General features: G+C 37.5%; 1 protein-coding gene across 2 annotated transcripts in view; it reads right to left on the minus strand.

Moving 5' to 3' along the window:
* Tango1 (transport and golgi organization 1) overlaps nucleotides 1-21,799 on the minus strand; it is a 528,108-nt gene that overhangs the window by 374,331 nt on the left and 131,978 nt on the right. For both annotated transcript variants that reach the window (XM_090376510.1, XM_090376509.1), the window contains exon 8: nucleotides 16,488-16,576. In XM_090376510.1, coding sequence (XP_090232636.1) covers nucleotides 16,488-16,576 — 89 coding nt within the window. The remainder of the gene's footprint in view (nucleotides 1-16,487; nucleotides 16,577-21,799) is intronic.

Below are 21,799 nucleotides of genomic sequence, written 5' to 3' on the forward strand. Positions count from 1 at the left end.
AATATCTCTCCTCTTTCTGTGAATATGCTACCTATTTTGGGCTTAAAATAAACCCTGAAAAATCTGAATATATCATTCTCACCTAGAGCACAAGCAGACCTCAATCCAGCAGCTTCTCTGCAGCCCTCCATTGGGGGCATGTTCTCGTCGCCACTCATTCCGTAAAATTCCTAGGAGTGGTAATGGACAAAAACCTAATGTATAAGGAACAAATCCAGCAACTGCATTCAAGAGCATTATGGGATTTCTGGGGTATGAAACTTTATCTCTGTAGAGCACACAACAAGGAAACAGTAAGAAAATTTCTCCTCTACTATTTTAGTTCTATCATCAGTTATGGTATTGAAGTTTGGTCGGCTGCTCCTATGTCCAGTCTGAAGATGCTCTGGGGTCTGGAATTCTGGGTCCTAAAGTGGGCTCATCTACCCTATACAACGTCAAAATCACAGCTCTGCATAAATCTGAGATACATCCCGGCCCAGCAACAGGCATATGCGAGGCAGCTCACAATGGCGCTTAATTTGTGCTCCGCTGCTCTCAACTTCATTAATATCTGGGAAATTGTAGGCTGGAAAATCCCTGGTAGAGCCCTCAGAAACCATCCAGTGCTCTGTTCTAAACTGCAGAAGCTCTCGATCTTTAAGCGGCACTTTTCAAACAGCATCATCGGCGCACTGAACTCTGCAAACATTGATTTGGATGTGTGGTCCAGAGATTCTGCCTACAGAGAAGAAAAGAGCAAATTTATAGCGAAGTGCATTCGGCATTCCTGCAATTGTCGGAAGAACTAGTCAACTCCCAGTGAAAGTTTCCAGACTGTCTCAATGTGTTGCAACTTGTATATAATAACTATAAAATCTATATAATACAATATAAGCTCTGTATAATCAATCTATTATAATAATTATAAAATCTATTTAATGCAATATTAGATATGTATATTGCACTGTCTATGTATTTGCTGTGTGCCTATGTAGTTTTTTTATGTACTGAATGTAATGTGTCCAGTTAATTGTAAGATTCCTCTGGTTGTCTGTAGCGGAAATCATGCCCAACACTTCTATGAATAAAGAATTTTATTATTATTATTATTAATTACTGAAATGCACACTCAACATTTCCAAAGAGGGAAAAGTTTGCAATAGTATCTTTCTTGAAGCAATCAAAATCAACTGATGTCTAATAGAATATCCAAACAGAAATCCATAGACAGGAAAATGTTAGCTAAGTTAATGTTTAAAAGCATATTGTACTCGTAAACAATTCCTATGGCTGTATTTTAATATGAAATGTGTATTTTGCCAGTGAAATTTAATTTACAGTGCAGTGTGGACTTTAAATTTAAAGGAGACACCAGGGTTTATTGTCCTTGGATGCGTGTCTATAGCACAATGCCGATGTTTCAACTTTGACCCCAACCTTCATATTCGCTACTCAGCTTCATGTGATTGTCACTTTTTGCTGGCTGTTAAAAGATGCACTAAGACAACAACAATTCTTGTCACACGAAAGGGATGCATGAATGGCTTCAGCAACAATCATAAAACTTCTCTTGAGGAATACGGGCATTGGTGAAACCTTTGAGGAAGTATGTAAATAAATAAGAGGACCACATGCTTTTGCACTTTTCACCAGCCTCCTCCCCCTCCGAAAAAAAGGACTCCCATCCTCCTTTTTCACCTAGTGGATGTCTTTTCTAATATTCCCTGCTGCACCTTTCTCTATCTTACCTTAACTCCTTATATATCATCATTCTTCTCTTCCTTGGTGTTTCCTTTCTACTCCTCTCACTCTCTCCTTACACCATATGGCTAATAATATCTTTCATAACAACCCACTTTTTTTCCTTATGGGTTTGCCTCATCTAGGCAAGAGTGTGGGTAACCCAGCCAGAGTTCATCTAGATTGTAATGGCTCAGCTCCACCTGCAAGGGACAAGTATTGCACTGTTCCTCCAGAACATTGAAGTTCTCCAGTAGCAAAATGGCTGATCTACATGACTCTTGCTGATTATCTTGGCAGAGTTTTGCTACATCACAGATGTATTAAATGCATATTCGTCGAGGATACCATAGGTGCCTTTTTTTGTTCCCTTGTTTGTGAAATGAAACTTTATTTAACTTTTGTAGTTTTCATTTGAATGACTTTTGTCTATGGGGTATGTGTGTGCATGAGATAGTTAGCATTAGCATTAGTAGAGGCATACGATGCAAGAAAACAAGCTTATGCAGCATCATCATCATCAGCCATTTTCAATCCACTGCAGGATGAAGGCCTCTCCAGCAATTTTCCAGTTCCTTCTGTTTTATGCAATGGCTATCCATTTGCTACCCACAAACTCATGAATTTCATTTGTCCATATCAGTCACTTTTTCCAGGTTTTCATCTAGCTCCTCGTGGGTACCATTCTGTTATTTTCTTAGTCCATCTGTCATCTTGTCTTCGAGCTATGTCTCCTACCTAAGACCAATTTAGTTCTATAGTTTTGAGAAGAATGTACTTTACTTGAGTTTGCTGCCTAATCCATGTGTTTCTCTTCTTATCTAACATTCTGATTCTCAATATAATTCATTCTGTTCTTCGCTGTGTATTTCTCAGCTTCTCTTCCATTCTTTTGGTGAGTGCCCAAGTTTCACTTCCATAAGTCATGGTGGGGAGTATACATTGGTTTTTTTTTTTACGTTTCAGACAAATTGGGATATTGCTCCTCAGTATGTGACTATATTTCCTGAATGCTATCCATCCAAAATTTATTCTTCCCTTGACTTCCAGCCATTTATCATTATTACAGCATGACTTGTCCCAGATAGGTATATGACTGTACCTTTTCAATTACTGCTCCTTCAATCATTATAACCCTTTCTGAGGCATTGTTCATTATGCAGCATCAGCCAAAAAAAAAAAAATAAATAATAATAATAATAATGAAACCCTCCCATTTCACCCCTCCATTTGTTCCAAATGCCCTGTCCAGCTCAGCCTTAAATTTATTTAGGTTATCAACTTCCACAACAAAAGATGGAAGTCTGTTCCACCAATCAACCACCCATTGGCTAAAGACAAACTTCTGCACATTCATTCTACAACAGTCTTTCCTCAATTTGAATCTAGCCCCCTCAAGTTCTTAATCTGAGCAAGAGGAAGAATCCCATCAGCATTCAGCTTGCTCAACCCATTCAAGGCCATATACACCTCAATCAGATCACTCCGCAGGTGCCTACTCTCCAGGCACCGCAATTTGCAGAACTTAACCCTTTCTTGGCAAGGGCACCCCTTTGTTCCCCTCACCAATCTCATTGCCCTTCTTTCTACTCGTTCTAGCAACTCTACATCCTTCCTAAAAAGTGGCTTCCAGAGCTGTACACAGTACTCTAGGTGTGGCCTGACCACTGCCTTGTACAACGGGATAATCACCTCCCACTCTCTGCTAGCAAAATTCCTATAAATCATTGACAAGACTCGACCTGCCCTGCCCTGGCAGCCCGTCACTGCTCAGCAAAATTCATATTTGACTGCACAATTACACTTGGATCTTTTTCATTTTCCACTTCCCTGAGTGTAGTACCACACAGTTGGTACATTTCTTTTGCGTTATTTCTACCCTTATGCAGTACTTGGCATTTGTCGATGTTAACTTCAGCTTCCACTTCTCAGCCCATTTTCCCAACATATCTAGATCCAGTTGGAGTAGCATACTGTCTTTATTATCGTTAACAACCCCCCCCCCAACCAACCTTGGTCGGGCACGTGGGTGCATAAGTACATGTGCCTTGAGTGACCAGGTTTCAAGTCTGTGACTGCTAAATATGGTGCTGTTTCTTGTATTCTGTCTATCTTGTGAACTCCTCTGACCATTTGATCATCCCGGAGTATAAAACAGAAAATTGCATCATCTGAAAACTTGGACATTAATCCTGATATGCCTTCATCAATATCATTGATGAATACCATCAATGATATTGATGGGCCCAGCACTGAACCCTGGGGAACTTCACTAATAACATTTGTCCATGAAGGGCAGTGTCCAGTGATTACCACTCTCTGTCGTCTCCCACTCAACCATCCCTTTATCCATTGTAGCAACTTACCTTTAATGCCATACCTCTCCAATTTATACAGCAGTCTTCCATGTGCAACAGTATCAAAAGCTTTCCTGAAATCCAAGTGTATGATATCAAAATTATTTTTGACATTCAGCTCCTTTGTGACCACATCATAGTATCCAATCAAATTGGTCAGACAAGACCTCCCTTTAACAAACCCAGGCTGTGTCTTAACTATTACTGCAGTCTTGTCTAAATGAACCTGCAATGCTTCTTTAACCATTGACTCCATTATTTTCCCCAGAACACAAATTAAACTAACACGTCTATAGTTACTTGTGTTACCTTTTGAACCCCCTTTGTGAATTGATGATACATTTGCACACCTCTAGTCTATAGAGTCCTTCCCTGAGTCCAAACAAGCTCTCATAATTATGGCTAAGGGTTTGCTTACTTTCTTTGCTGCCTCCTTTAATATAACTGGATAGATCCCGTCCACCCCAAGTGCCTTCCTTATGTTTAACTTCAACTATTTCTCCTCCACTTTGCTCTCATTTAAATCACTTAGCTCCCTGTTAGAGTTTGATAAACTTCTGGCATTCCCCTCATTAAATAACTCCTCATGTGTGAATGTAGATGCAAAATACTCATTCAGTTTATCAGCTACCTGAGCATGACCATCAATAGTCAACCCATCTATGTTAAGTTGTCCAATATGGTTCATCCCGTTCCTTCTAGAGTTTACATAATTGAAGAACTCTTTTCCATTTTTCTTTGCATTCTTTGCCAAAGATTTCTTGTAATTTGCCTTCGCCTGCCTAACCTCCTTTGTGACTTGACTACAGACAAGCTTATATCTGCTATAGGCTTCTGTGTCACCTGATAATTTATATGCATCCCATTCATTTTTCTTCTCTGCCATGAGCCTCATTAATTCATCTGACATTCATTTAGGCCTGAACCTTGAAGAACCTTGTTGGAATGAAAAGCCTAGTAGCCTCTAAGATTAAGTCCCTTAAGGTTTCCCATTTAGAATTCAACATTGGTAACATCATCAGTTGATCCCACTGTACAAAATTTAAAAACTGTCTGAGATCGCTGTAGTCACCTTTATGAAAGCAAAAGCTCTTCCCTTTCCCTTGATGGTAGTTACATCTTTAAGTAATTCCCATATCAGTACATTGTGATCACTGTCACCCAATGGTTCCTTTATCTGCAAATTCTTAATGCATGAATAATCACTGCTAATAATCAGATCGAGAGTATTACTCCCTCTGGTTGCCTCTAGAACATGCTGCTGTAGAAAACAGTCATCCAATAAACCCAAAAAAGTCTTGCTAGTGTGCCAGTGACCAACCCACAAGTTCCAGCCAATATCTGGAAAGTTAAAATCCTCCAATTATAAGACATTTGATTTACTGGCCCACTCTATTTCTCTGCACAATTGCTCATTATACTCATCAGATTCATTAGGCCTATAAAACACACACACCTACTCTCATGTTTCCTTTCCCAGTGCTTATGTCACACCAAACAAAATCAACATTGCATTGTTCACCAACATCAATTGGATGCACTTCCTTAGATTTCATGTGTTTCTTAAACACAGCATAACCCCCTCCCTTCCTGTCCTATCTATCCTTTTTTGTACACATTGTACTCCCCAAATTCCAATTCTGCACTGCTTATATCCGTGACACCACGTCTCTGATATCCCAACAATATCTGCCTTTGATGTCTTGACTAGCACTTCAAGCTCATCAAATTTATGAACTATACTCCTAGCATTGATGTACATGCAAGTATACATGCACCTGTTCCTACTCTTATTTACCATAACACAACCCATGTATTTATTTGTTACACTATGACTCCCAGCACCCCTGGAAATCTCCATTGCCTTGCTTTCCAGGATGCTGCTCATTCTGATAGAAGCAGTGCAAGAATCATTTTTGCCTCTGCCTGCAGCCACTGTTAACCTTTTAGTCTGTGTATCCCCCAAGCTAGCAGTTTTTCCTACCCACCTAACACTGTCTCAATAGCATCAGTAAATATTCTTGCACTCTTTCTATTTAAGTTTGTTTGTTTGTTATTTGGTTTTTAGGAGCATTAGCAACTAAGGCCATATTGCTCCGTGATATGTGGTGGTCATTCCCTGACCTTTCCGCATCCTCCGTATTTGGTGGTGATGGGCTCGAACCCCAGTCTAATCAAGAAGCGTGTGCTACGCATTGCTGCTCCTTCCCACCTGGCTACGGAGGCGCCATTCTATTTAAGTGTACACCATTCCTGTAGAAGCAGTCTCTTCTGTCAACAAGCACAGACCAGGCTGAATAAAATTCTACCCCTTGAGCCTTGCACAATCTCTCCAGGGCCGAATTGATCGACAAGGCTCTCATCATATACTCTCCTATTGTGTCTGGGCAAAATTGCAGACACTTTCATATTCAACCCTAACTCATGACTTTTTTTTAACATTGACCTGTACTTGTTGAGTAAATCTGCAGATCTCTTACTCTTAATGTCATTAGTTCCAACGTGTACAACAATATCACCATTTGTGCCCTTAAAAGATGATATCTGTTTTACAATGTCATCAACTTTTGCCCCTGGCACACACAACCCGGTCCTGCTGCTCGGAGAACTGTGTCAGATTGTACATTTACTCTAGGGTCTCTTTTGTTCTCCACAACCTAACTGGTATGATATTCTGGGATACCCTGCATTTACCAATGTTAAACCTTAATTGCCACTTTTTAGACCATCTGCCTAATTTATCTAGGTCTTACGGCAGTAGTTATGCCTTGATTCCTCATTAACCTGCCACCCTTTGGTCATCTGCAGACTTGGACAGTAAACTTGATATGCCTTCATCAGTATCGTTATACTGCAAATAGTAAGGGCCCGGCACTGAACCCTGAGAAACTCTACTAATAACATTAATCCAAGAAGAGCAGTGCCCATTTATAACCACACTGTCTCTTCTCCACTCAACAATCCCTTTATCCATAGCAGTAACTTGTGCCTAATGCAGTGCTTCTCAAAATTTCCTAGCAGTCTTTTGTATGGAAGTGTCAAAAGTTTTGCTGAAATCTAAATATACTGAGTGGCCCAAATTGTTCTTACCAAGTTTAAATTTTTCTCTCTCCTTAACTGTTGAGAGTAAAAAATTTATTCAAATTGTATGCAAATCAACTGTCATGGAATCATGGAATTTATATGACAATATGTTTGATGTGGTTTTCTTTCACTTTGACAATTTTTCTTAACCTTACTCTAATTGTTATGAAATCTGATGTTTAGTGATGATCTCTGTTGTGGTATAAAAAAATTCACATGGATTGAGAACACAGGAATAGACAGGCCATAAAGTGCACAGCAGAAAGGAGTACATGATGCCCAATCCTTGAGAAGCTCTTCTGGTAGAGTGTTTTTGCTTCTCTGGATGTGTTTTTGAATGTTCCTCTCAGTTCTTGTGGTTGATGGCTGGCCATGGTGAGAATAATCATTCAGAATAGATCCTGTGTTCTGAAAGTTCTAGACAAGGTTAACAGTTGTGTGTCTATTCACCCCCACTTGGGCACCAAACTTCTTTTGAAAAACTCTCCTGACAGTTTTTGGGCTCTTTGCTAAACAGAAGTAGTCCTCAATTACGATTGTCAGCTGCTCTGTGGTGTATGATGCTGTTTTGTTATTATCGTCGTTGTTATTACCAATGTAACGTAATACATAAAAATAAATTCCGTGAGTAGTTTTTTTTCATACTATCTGAATAAACTTTTTGCTCTCAATAGTTAATGGAAAAATAAAGATTTAAACTTGGTAGGTACTTTTTGGACCATCTAATTTGATGTTGAAATTATAGTAAACCCTTGCTAATCCGGATTGAAATATGAAAAATTCTGTTAGCAGTTGAGTACTTTTAATGATACATTCAAGTCTGTTATTCTCAAATATATAATGTTGATGAAACGAGACTGTTTTGGCATGTTCTACCCAAAAATACACAAGCCTCTCGTACAGAGTAGTTAACACCAAAAGAGCAAGGAAAAGTTAGTAGTAGTAGAGGCATATGATGCAAGAAAGCAAGCTTATGTAGCATCAGCCAAAAAAAAAAACACCATTTCACACATCCATTCCCTCTAAAAGTTTGTCCAGTTCCTCCTTCAATTTATTTAAGCTATCAACTTACACAGCGACAGATGGAAGTTTGTTCCAGCAATCAACTACCCACTGGCTAAAGGCAGCGGGGTAGAAGTTTTCAGTGCTTCTTGTGCCAATGCAGATGAAACTCATGGGCTAAAGCAGAGGTTCTCAAACTGTGCATCGCAACGCCCTGGGGAGGCACCATAATTTACCAGGGGAATTGCAGACAATGTAATAGTTGTAAGATTTCCATGGCAGATATTAAAAATGTATTAAGAATGATTTTTTTTACTATTAGATATCTATTACTATTTGATCTGTATTATTAATTTAAATAATTATGGAAAATATTTGGGGTCTTTTTGACGAAGAGAACTCATCAACATGTATTAATAATTATTGTATTAACATATTAAAAATAAGAAATTGCACAATTATAGATGTTTTACTTCAAGGGAGGTACCAGGAAAATTTTACAAGTCAAGGGAAGTGCAGGCTCAGAAAGATTGAAAACCGCTGGGCTAAAGTCTTATGATCACAAGACTAAGAATCCTAGTGCATTAAAAGAATATATACACATATTGCCTGTTGTCTACTACAACTCGCAAAATGCTTGGTTCCCACAAGAAGTTACGCAGAATTGGTTCCATAACCACTTCATACCCAAAGTCAAGAGGTAGCAGAAAGAAGTGTTGAAATTTTCAGATTATCAGATTGAAGCACTTCTAATCTTTGACAATGCCCACACATCCGGATATTGAAAATATGTCCAGTAAGGATGGTAAAATAAAGTGCCTGGCTTTGCTGCCAAACATAATTGTCTTAATACCAGCCCATGGACCAAGGCATCATTAAGGCCTGCACAAGAGGCTCTGCTAGCACAAGTTCCTTGATGAGGTGTTTGTAGTGTTGGAAGACAGAATGGATGGAGATAACAACACAAGAGGAAGAAGAAGAAGAACTCTGCAAAATATCAAATCATACAATACCAAGTCTGCTATCTTCAACTGGGCCAATGCATGGAACGACACTATAAAGGAAACTTTAGTGAATGGCTAGAAAAAACTCTTTTCAAAATACAGATAGTGATATTGACTTTAAGGGATTAGAGCCAGAGGACTTTCAGACTGTGTTGAGGGCAGCTGGAGAGGCTAAAATAATGCATGAAATTATCCAAGATTAGCTTGAACTGGAAGGAGATCGTGGATTTCAGCTTCTGATATAGGAAGAAATTGCTGCAGATGTTATTAAGGATTCTGCTATGGAAAAAGAATCAGATAATGAACTAGATGAACTACAAGTAATAAGAAACTGCTTAGCTATGCAAGAGATGGCATTGATTCAGTAATCAATTATGTGGACCCTTTAGAAAATCAAGAATTGCAGGGGTATTATCAACACCTAAGAACTATTATGAATACCTCTAAGAAGTAAGGAGACCCTTGTTAAAAAAACAGCAGCAGATGTCTGTTCAGGCAAAACTTGACAGTTTCTTCAAACCTGCATTGTTACGTTTAAAAACAAGTACAACTTCTGAGTCTTCTATCGATGGATGAATGTATTGTCTTTTTATAGTTTTTAAATAAAGGCTCTACAATGATATTTTTTTTTAAATTTTTTTTTTCATCAGCACTACCAGCTCGTTAAATTTTTGTTTTATTTGTGTTCTTATTTTTTTTTATTTTTTATTTTTTTTGTATTTTGGGCTATCTTTTGCTTCACTAATTTGGACTATTGCTTAATCTGGATGACCTCCCCCCAATTAATCTGGATTAGTGAGGATTTACTGTATTATTATTATTATTGCAGCCAGTTCCTTTATTACTGCTGCATCATAGTAGCTAATTGGCTTAGTCGGATCAGATCCCTCCTTAACAAACCCATACCACGATTTCCATGTAATTCTATTCCTTTTAAGTTGATTCTTCAATACTACTTTAACCACCGACTCCCATTATTTTCCATGGAACAAGTAAAGCTTACAGGTCTATACTGTAGTTTGGTTCATCCAAAATCTTTACCAATGCCTAAAGCAACAGCCAACATTTTTCAATCACATAACTTCCTTCTTCCTCACTGCTTTCATCTCATTTCTTTGTGATCATCAAAACTCATCTCCTCCACAATCTTCTACAACCCGTTTTCTGCCAGTGAGATGCCATTCAGGTTTTTTGCCACATGAGGCAACAGCTTCCTCCAAGATGCATTCATATTTAAATATGTTGTTTCTTTAAGTAATATTATTAAAGGCAATGGACATGTGAATGACACTGCTAATTTTTGGCAATTAACTTTGTACTTTGTTTATGGTCACTACAAAACAAGGGTCAATAAATTTGAATTCTGTGGAGTTTTCACTGGGATTCATAGGGATGTGTGGTAAAAAAAAAAAAAAAATACCATTCATTTGCCTACCCTGTCAAAATTGCTGCTTCAATCATATAGCCTTAAAACTCAAAAGTTTTGAGCTATTTAAACTTAACAGTTTTGAATATTTTGGAATTTTCTCTTTGATGAATATCAGAAAGCATGACCAGCAGAATAAGAGAGCAAACAGAACTGACTTAATGTCTCTGGTGGCTTTGCATGAAGGTTACATTAAAATTTTTGTTTTGTTTTGCTTCTTTGATGATTCGGTTTTGCTAATATTTCTCTTTTTGTTCTGTGATGTTTTTTTCTTCTGTGATGGTTTTATTTCATCTAGGGATTCCTTTATTAGATGCATTTACACACGCACGCACGCACGCATGTCTGTTGTCTATACTTTGTCCTCCCATCCATCCATCCATCTGTCTTTCCTTCCTTCCACACGTAACAACTTGATTCCCAATTAATCTATTTTCATGAAATTTTATATCTAATTCTTGTAAAAGTTTTGTCAAGCCTTCCCAAATATCATTAAAATCAGACCAATAGAAATCTGACAATTATTATTTCTCTTTTTCTGTACAAACTGTGTGGAAAAATTAAATTCATAGATAAACTTAGTTTTAATGCATTATTGTTAGCTTTGGACAGTCTGTGCATTCTTTGTGTGTATTGTTATGTAAGACTCATTAATGTGGTATTGCTTGTAGATAGATATATATATATATATATAGAGAGAGAGAGAGAGAGAGAGAGAGAGAGAGAGAGAAGAGGAGACCTAAAAAAGTATATGGGAAAAGAGTGATAAATATTTTATAGCTGTAATTAAACTGAACAGATAACTTTAAGAAAGTAAAACTATGGAGTTTTATTAAGTGCTCTATAAAGTTATAATCTTAGTAATTATTCAATAAAAAAGGTGAATATATTTACTTTTCATTACTATTAATCACAGAAAATTAACTTAATTAAGAAAACACCAAATGGGCCTAAAATGTAATTTACTGTGTACATTAACCAATTGGTATTATTTATTATACAGTTAACAATGTTGTACTTTTTACATAAATTTTTGGGGGACTGACACAGTAATCCTCTCCATGTGGTATAGAATTCTCGTAAATATGTGGCAGCTATAATAATACTTAAATGTTGCAATAAGATCCTGATCCATCAGTTGTAGCAGGGTCTCATCTATTCCTCTACAGCATAGCTACATAGAGACAAGTACATATTGGCGGGCTGAAAATGTAAGAGGCTTGCAAAAAAACTACTTGCTGATAATTCAAACTGTGAATGGTTAAATAGGTATACTGTATAAAGACTTAACCTGTGAATAGCCAAAAAAAAACAAGTATTAAATCTGGAAATAACAAGGGCTTTTACTGAAATTTATATGAGTGTGCATGTGTGCACACATGCACACACATTCAAACATAGCCACTTATGCATTCAAGAGCTATAAAGTTTTACTGAAATTATTAAGTAAAATTATTAATAATAATTTTACTGAAAATAATTGCAGTAAAATTATTATTTTACTGAAATTATTTTGTATATTACAGGGATAACTAGATTAGAACAAAATTTTGTAAGGATACACAGCACTAGCTTAGATTGTTAAATGGTAATCATATTTAACTAATCTGATAGGTCACTTCAAGGCAGTCAAAAAAAAAAAAAAAAAAATGGGTACAGTGAATAATTTTGAGGTAATCCAGTCAGACTTCAGCAATGCTGATACAGTCTCATATTAAGTCCTTTTGATGAATTAGAACACTGCAACAGTGTTAACTATTACAGTGGATTAAAGGATGATCACTGGCATTGCATAGTGATGGTGATATCGTTAGTGCCAAATGTTTATTTTCATCTTTTGTCGTAGAATAATCTTCCTCTGAGTTATGCTGGCCATGCAGGTACAATTTTCAGAAATATGTTTCCTCATAGTGAAATAACAAAAAAATACTGTTGAGGAAACAAAAAACAGCAGGTATTATTAGTGAATTAACATGGATAAAAAAAAGCAGAAGTAGTAATGGCTCCTCTGAAAAGTGGGACATTTTTTATTGCTTCAGATGGCAGAAATCAAAGTGATTCCAGGCTATTTTCTCATTGTGGTGACCTGTTGTAATAAAAAAATCGAATTGTCAAATTGAAAGCTGCTTGATCTCAGTGCCAGCACTGGAAGATGATTCTAGTGCGCACAACATTGGTACATCTTTTTCTGAACAACCTGAAAGCATGCAAAAAATCCTTTAAAAAACTGTTGCTAATGTGCCTGTTATGGTAGCCCTAAAAACTGAAGCAGTATTGAAAGAGGAGATTGAGCACTTGGTGGTAATAGACTGTCCTTGTCATCTTATTAATTTGTACCCTAAAAAGGAAGTTGCATGCCTTCCTGTGAAAGTGGATGAATACTTCGTAGATATTTACTACTATTCTAGTAGTAGGAATATTATCTTTTAGTGCTTCTCACTGTTGTAGTGAGAGAAGGTGCTAAAAGGAAATAGAATTTTAAACAATTTCAACTGGTGTATGCTATTGAAGTAAAAAAAGATTTTTAAGAATGTAGTACTTGTTGGTTGTCTTTGGTTAAATGTGTAACTAGACTGGTAGAACAGTGGCAATCTGTGATTTAAATAAAGAAGTTAGAAGTGGTAAGAAAAGCAATATGAGCACTTTTCATTATTACCAAATCGAAAAGCACAACAAGCAGTTACTATTCAGTGGCACTGATACGTTCTAATCCAGTTCATGCTCCAAATGTTTTGAAAGAAGGCAATTTGATGCACTCAAGAAAAAGAAGCCCACCATAGCTCTAAGTGTTCATCTGCAATGGTGCATAAGTACATGTGCTTTAAGTAACCAGGGTTCATGCCCATGACTGCTAAATATGGTGCTGTTTCTTGTATTTTCTCTATCTTGTGAACTCTTCTGACTGTGCTGTCATCATAGATTATAAACAGATAATATAACTTCTGAATTGCAAACTGCTCATAAAAGTAATCGTAAACAGGCCAAGCAAACTGACATTCTACACATGTTGTCCTTACTTTTGCAGAGTCTGTTTGTGTTTCTCTCTTCTGGCTCGAATAAGCAATTTGCTTATTCAAGTCAGGAATTAACATTTACCGAGGCCATTACTCCTAGATATGTTGAAGAATGACATGTGCAAATTTATTTTACCAACAGTTTTCAAATCTTCTGCTTCATTTTGTAAATTGATTAGCATAGCAGACTAAACCAGATAGATGATTCTGATTTGAGCATAGGCATTTCTACTGATGGGGTTTTGGAGAGTCAAATAAGAGAAAATTATATTCTTTTGCTCCATGAGGAAGTGCTTCCTGATTACATGTGACTATGTGGGGCACAAGTTCCCATTAAAAAAAGATGTTTGAATAAATTCTGAGGCAACACAAATTTTATCAATTGGTAGTATATCATTTTCAAATTTGAATTTTTTATGGATGTTTCCAGTACTTATTAGTGTCATTAAAGATAAAGAAATGGATGAAGCATTAGATGTTCTGCATAATGAGCTCTGTCATTGTGAGAACCTACTAGATGCTATTATGAAAAAAGAAAATTGATATACACTGGTTCTTGGTTGGAGGACTTACAGGTGCACAAGAAAGCTTGAAATATAACAATTTATTCCAAGTCAGACTTAGTATTTTAACAATTCCTCATAGCAGTGCTGAGTATAAGAGAATATTTAACCAAATGAATAAAAAAAAAAAAAAAAAATTCTTTCTGGTGAAATTTTGGAAAAGCTTTTGACAGACAAGTCAGAACAGCAGCACCATCATTTTAAAGTTTACTTCTCTCTTAGTTCATTAAATATACATATATATATATTATTTTTTTTTTGTTAGCATACATACATAAATCTCTTGTTAGCATACATACATATTTCAGACCAAATGTAATGTTGAATCAACAATTTGATGCCGTTAATCTTGCCTGTTATAATTGGTTTAACAACCATGAATTAAACTGTATTTAAACGGAATTCACGACCCAGGCGAGAGTGCTGTGACTCGGGGGAGAAACAAAGGGGGCGATTCTCCAATGCATCACAGTCTCAAAAAATGTGCGAAGTGTGAAATGTTTGCTGAACTTTCTAAAACAGGACGATCTACCCAAGGAGGATGTCTTTGTGTGTTCTAGATACCTAGTGTCAAGAAATTAGGTGCCAACTCAGCGTTTTGATGGGCATTTATGAGAAATTGAAGTGTAGGGTAAATGCCCTCGAAGAAATTAATGAGGGGCCCATCAAGCTCTCAGCTGCCCAGCTCAATGGCAGAGCTAACTCCAGTACATCAGGCAACACAGAGGCAATGTCCAAGGCAGAATGCGCTGGTCCCAAAGGAACTAGTTATTTTTGGTGACTCTAATGTCAGGGAGTCGGGGAATACAAGAAGGAGAGGTGAAACAGAGATACGCTGCTAGAACAGCTCATCGGGTGTTTCACAAGGTGTTTTCTGTTGATGATATACAGGAACTTTGCCAGTAAGGACAAGGAGGTGATTATCTCATTGTATAAGACAAAAGTTAGGTCATATCTTCATTTTAAGTAAGCTGTACATCTCTTGGAACAGGCGCAGAGAAAAGTAACAGATTAGTCAAAAACACAAAGGGGTAGACTTGCCACAAAAGACTTTGGTTTTGCAAACTGCATTGTTAGGAAATCAGGCACATATGAGAAGAACTGATTGAAGTGTTTAAGGCTTTAAATGGGTTGAGTAACTTAACGATAATGATATTCTCACTCTTTCTCATAAAAAGGGACATAAACTGAAATTGAAAAAGGATGGCTGCAGAATATATGTGAAAAAATTTACTTTCAGAGAGTAATTGATAATTTATGTTGTAGAAGTGAGTAGTTTGAATTAATTTACTGAAGAATTAAACATTATTAGATGGGATGAAGTAAGGAAGTGTGTATTATTATTTTTTTTTTACTATATAAGCTTGACTCCTTTCATAATTGGCAGTATTACTACTATTAATAATAATATCTGGCTGACAAGGTGTTTGAAATGGATTCTCTACTGGAGAGTAGTTTAAAATTTTAAAGAAAATTGGAAGCACTTTTAAATTTTACAATTCCACTTTTTTTGTATCACCACTACATCAGTGGCAATTAAAAAGTTTTTCATTTTTTTTATTTTTAATTTATTCTTCAAATAAAACATTCATAATGTTTTATTTTTATTTTTCTTATAAGAAGCATGGTTATCATATGTATTCCAAATTAACTCTTACCAATCATGAACACTCCCTTTGCTGACACTCCCTTTGCTGTATGTAAAAAAAGGTCTACCTAACCCTCCTTTTTTCAATAAAGTTTTGCTGTTGATATTTGATATTTTGACATTCACTGTGATTTCCAGGAACATATCTTTCATAAATACTGAGGATTATTTACTGTACTTTGATGAAGTCAATGTATTCAATGATACTTACATACAAATTCACTATAATAAATAAGAGTTACTTTTATAGAAAATGAGTATTTGCTATTTAAATGAAAGGAAACCATGTTCCTTGATATGTTAATAATTTATTTTCAAAAGTGAATGATCAACAGCAACCATGAAATGCTCAAATATAGTTATGATGAAGAACTCCTTTTCACAAACTTCCCCTTCCTCTTGTGAAGGGGAAGTTTGTGAAAAGGGAAGTTAGTGAAAATATTCAAATATTTATTCATTTCTCATAATTTTGTCATTTGCTAGACAAAAACACACACACTCTCTCTCTCTCTCTCTCTCTCTCTCTCTCTCTCTCTCTCTCTCTCTCTCTCTCTCTCTCTCTCTCTCTCTCTCTACCAAATATGTAGAATAATGCAATTTGTCATATTTGGGATAAAAATTTGTCTGAGTAAGCATCTAATTTAAATAAATTCTTTACACAAACTACCTGTTCTTTATAAGTGTCTGACTCTTCTTTTAATATATCTCTTTCTGTATTGGAAATGAAAAATCTTTGCTCAAGGGAACTCAGCTGACCTATTATAAAAGAAAAATTTTATTTTTATCAACAGTAATTTATGAAATGTTTCATGCATTCTGATAAAATTTAGAGTGTAACATTATAGTTTAAAAACTATATGGCTAGGTAAAGAAAGACAACACGAGAGCCATGGCAAACTACAGGAAACATATTGGAGAAACTGGTTTGCCGCTAACAAACTTTAGTGCTGCTCACTTGGTAAACAGACAGTGTGTGTTGTTGGTCTGGAGCAGAAGTGGAAAACGATATATTGATTGACATGTAGGCGTGACAGATGATGTACAGACTGGTGCATGAACACAACAAATGATAACATCATAGCAATAAGTGAATGATTTACATTGTGATAAGTATATATACACGGTGATTCACTACCAGTGCGACAAACTTGCAGGAGGTATAGGGGGCACAAAGACGAATCAGAATCACATAGCATTGCAGGGTCCAAAATGCCTTCGTCATGCGGTAGAGGACGTTGAACGGGAGGTCACGTGAACAGCGATCCCACCGAAAGTCAGCATCTGTGAATCGGTTCCCGAGGCTGTAGGATGGACGAGTATTCAAACGTTGAACTGGCCGACATGCACCTCGCATATGGAGCTGCGGACTGTAACTGGCGCACCGCTCTGTGCTTGTACGAGGAACGTTTCGCGCACAGGCGTACCCCTCATCATACGATTTTCGCACGTGTGCACAGAAGGTTACGTGAGACTGGTTGTTTCACGAGAGGTACCATGAATCGAGAGCGAACGACGAGGACGCCAGACAATGAGGAGAATGTCCTACGTCTTGCAGAAGGCAATTCGAGTACGAGTACTCGAGCGATAGGCCAACGATTGGGTATTTCCCAATCCACTGTACGGAGGATACTGTCAACAAACCAAATGAGTTCATACCATCTGCAACACGTCCAATCATTGGAGCCTGCGGATTATCCACTCCGGTGGACTTTTGCTACTTGGTTTCATCAACAGAAATGGTTCGCAAATGTTGACTTCCAGCGGGATCGCTGTTCACGCGACCTCCCGTTCAATGTCCAATACCGCATGACGAAGGCATTTCAGACACTGCAATGCTATGTGATTCCAATTCGCCTTTGTGCCCCCTACACGTCCTGCAAGTTTGTCGCACTGGTAGTGAATCACCCTGTATATATAAAGAATCTTTCTTTCTTTCTGTTCCTAACCTAACTTTAAGGTTAGGTTAGGAAATATAAGGAAACCTTTTCCTATTATTTACTAACCTAACATTTAAGGTCAGGTTAGAAAATATAATGAAAAATAAAGAAACATTTTCCTTTTTTCCTAACCTAACCTTTAAGATTGGATTAGAAAATCTAACCTTAAAAACGTACAAAGAAATCAGTAATACGGTTTTTTTAATAGCAAAAAAACATAATAAAAAAAATAAATATGAATGGAACAGCACTTTTTCAGATAAAAAAATCAATTTCATGAATACAAATCATCTATTTGCACCAGAATAACTGTTCACAATTTGACGAATAATATTCTGAAAAGCATCTTCTTGATTTTTCTCATAAATTTGATGTGATATATTCATTTATGTGACCTAGCAACATATGTTTCCAGCTGCCGTTTAATCTTTTAGTCACACTTTTTAGTCTCTTTCATTGGGCTTCAATGTTATTCATATACATATCAATCAATATATTTCTCCACTTCTGCTCTGGACCACCAACACACACCATCTGTTTACAATGAGCGAGCAGCACTAAAGTGCCATAGTAGTAGTAGTAGTGGCATGTGATGCAAGAAAGCAAGTGTATGAGCTTATGCAGCATCAGTCAAAAAAAAAAAAAAAAGAAGAAAAATCACACCATTCCCTCCAAATGCCTGTCCTCCTTAAATTTATTCAAACTATCAACATCCACGACGGCAGATGGAAGTTTGTTCCAGCAATTAACCACCTGCTGGCTAAAGGCAAATTTCCGCACATCTATTCTACATCTGTCTTTTCTTAATTTGAATTTATGCCCCCTTAGGTTCGTAATCTGAACAAGTGGAAGGATCCCATCAGAATTCAGCGTGCTCAACTCATTCAAGGCCTTATACACCTCAATCAGATCACCGCGCAGGTGCCTAGTCTTCAGCCACTGCATTTGCAGAACTTAAGCCTCTCTTGGTAAGAGGATCCCTTCATTCCCCTCACCAATGTTGCTGCCCTTCTCTGTACACGCTCAAGCAAAACTACATCCTTCCTAATATGAGGCCTCCAGACCTGTATGCAGTACTCAAGGCATGGCCTGACCATTGCCTTATACAGAGGGACAATCACCTCCTTTTCCCCTGCTAGCAAAATTCCTATATATCATTGACAAAATCCCATGACCTGTCCTGGCAGACCACCGTCTGCATTGCTCAGAAAACGTCATATCTGACTGCACAATTACTCCCAGGTCTTTTTCATTTTCTACAACCCTAAGTGTAGTGCCACACAGTTGGTGCGTTTCTCTGGGGTTACCTCTACCCATATGCAGTTCTTTGCATTTGTCAAGGTTAAACTTCAGTTGCTACATCTTAGCCTATCTGCCCGAATTTTCTAGATCCTGTTGAAGTAGCATGCTGCCATTACTGTCATTAACAACCCTGCCAACCTTTGTATCATCTGCAAACTTTGACACTAAGCCTGATATACCTTCATTAATGTCATTGATAAATTTACAAAACAACAGTGGACCCAACACTGAACCCTGTGAGACTCCACTAATAACATTAGTCCCCGAAGAGCAGCACCCATTGATTACCACCCTCTGTCTTTTCCTACTCAACCATCCTTTTATCCATTGTAGCAACTTACCCTTAATACCATTCTACTCCAATTTATATAATAGTCTTCCATGCGCAACAGTGTCAAAAGCTTTCCTGAAATCCAGATATATGATGCCAAAATTATTTTTTGCATCCGGTTCCTTTGTAACCACATCATAATATCCTATCAAATTTGTCAGACAAGACTTTCCCTTAACAAACCCATGCTGTGTCTGAATTATTGCTGCAGTCTTGTCTAGATGATCCTGCAATGCATCTTTAACCAGTTACTCCATTATTTTACCCCCCAAGCTAGCATTTTTCCAACCCACCTAACACTGCCTCGATAGCATCAGCAAATATTCTTGCACCCTTTCTATTTAAGTATATCCCATTCCTGTAGAAACAGTCTCTCCCGTTAACAAGCACAGACCATGCTGAAAAAAATTCTACCCCTTGAGCCCTGCACATTCCCTCCAGGGCTGAATTGATTGACAAGGCTCTCATCATGTACTCCCTCCTATCGTGTCTGGGCAGAATTGCAGACACTTTCAAATTTAACCCTAATTCACGACTTTTTTGCAATGTTGACCTGTACTTGTTAAGTAAATCTGCAGATCTCCTACTCTTAATGTCATTGGTGCCAAAGTGTACAACAATATCACCTTTTGTGCCCTTAAAAGATGATATATGCTTTACGTCATCAACTTTTGCCCGTCAGACATACCCTGGTCCTGTTCCATCTATCCTTTTTACACAATATATTCCCCGTCTCCCTGACAATAGAGTCACCAACAATAACTAGTTCCTTTGGGACCAGTGCATTCTGCCTTGGAGATTGCCACTGTGTTGCCTGATGCCCAGGAGCGAGCTCTGGCGTTGAGTTGGGCAGCTGAGAGCTTGGCGGGCCCCTCATTAATTTCTTCGAGGGCATCTACCCTACACCTCAAGCTCTCATAGACGCCCAGTAGAATGCTGAGTTGATGCCTTATCATTGTTCCTTAGAAAGTTCTATTGACAACAATAAGACAATTCAAAATTTCTCTGCCACCCTATTTTATCCTTTTTCCAACAACATTATTTCACACACACTGCTGTTGCCTCTGGCTAAAATAAATAAAAAAATCTAACTGCTTCTACTGGAACATGCTGCAACCTGGAAAGCAAGGTGTTGGGAATATCAAATCCTACTGTGGATCATCATGGAACAAGATAATAGATGGGCTGATGAGCATAGTAAATAAAATTGATGAATTTGAAGTACTGATTAAGTTATCAAATGCAAATATTGTAGGGATATCAGAGACATGATGTCACTCAGACATAAGGAATGAAGAATTTGAATATGGAGAGTATGGGTACAAAAAGAACAGACAGGATAGGTGTTATGCTCTTTATTAAGATGCATATCCTGTTGACATGGGTGGTGGCAAATGCAATGTTGAGTAAGGTAGGTCCACTGGATATTGATGGTTCAACTGTTCATGATCCTGCTCAGGTGGCTAACAAACTAAATGAGTATTTTGCATCTACATTCACACATGAGGAGTTATTTAGGGAGGGAAATGTCAGAGGTAAATTGAACTCTGGCAGTGAGCTAGATGATTTTGTAATAACTGAGAGGAAAGTGGAGGAGAAATTGTTGAAGATAAACATAAAAAAGGCACCCGGGGTGGATGGGTTCTGTCCTGTTATATTAAAGGAGGCAGCAAAGGAAGTAATCAAACCCATAGCCATAATTATGAGAGCTTCTTTGGACTCAGGGGAGGTACCCATGGACTGGAGATATGCAAATGTGTGACCCCAATTCACAAAGGAGGATCAAAGGGCGACACAAGTAATTACAGACCTGTTAGTTTAACTTCTGTTCCAGGAAAATTAATGGAGGAACTGGTTAAAGAAGCAGTGCAGGATCATCTAGACAAGACTTCAGTTATAGCTCGGACATAGCATGGTTTTGTTAAGGGAAAGTCTTGCCGGTCCAATTTGATTGCATACTATGATGTGGTCACAAAGGAACTGGATGCAGGGAATAACTTTGATATCATATATTTGGATCTTAGAATGGCTTTTGATACTGCTCCACATGGAAGACTGCTGAACAAATTGGAGCAGTGTGGCATTGAAGGCAAATTGCTGTTATGGATAAAGGAATGGTTGAGTGGGAGAAGACAGAGTGGTAATGAATGGTCGCTGCTCATTGTGGACTAATGTTATTAGTGGAGTCCCTCAGAGTTCTGTGTTGGGTCCATTATTATTTTCTGTATTTATAAATGATATTGACAATGGTATATCAAGCTTAATGTCCAATTTTGCAGACAATTTGAAGGTTAAGGACACTTTGAGTAAATCCCACTTCAGCACACTGTGATCACTGCCACCTAGTGGTTCCTCTATCTGCAATAAGCATCTGCAGATAGACGAACCACTAGGTGGCAGTGATCACAG

This window comes from Mastigoproctus giganteus, chromosome 6 (assembly GCF_048544385.1).
Source record: "Mastigoproctus giganteus isolate SK-2022 chromosome 6, ASM4854438v1, whole genome shotgun sequence".
Classification (NCBI taxonomy): Eukaryota; Metazoa; Arthropoda; class Arachnida; order Uropygi; family Thelyphonidae; genus Mastigoproctus; species Mastigoproctus giganteus.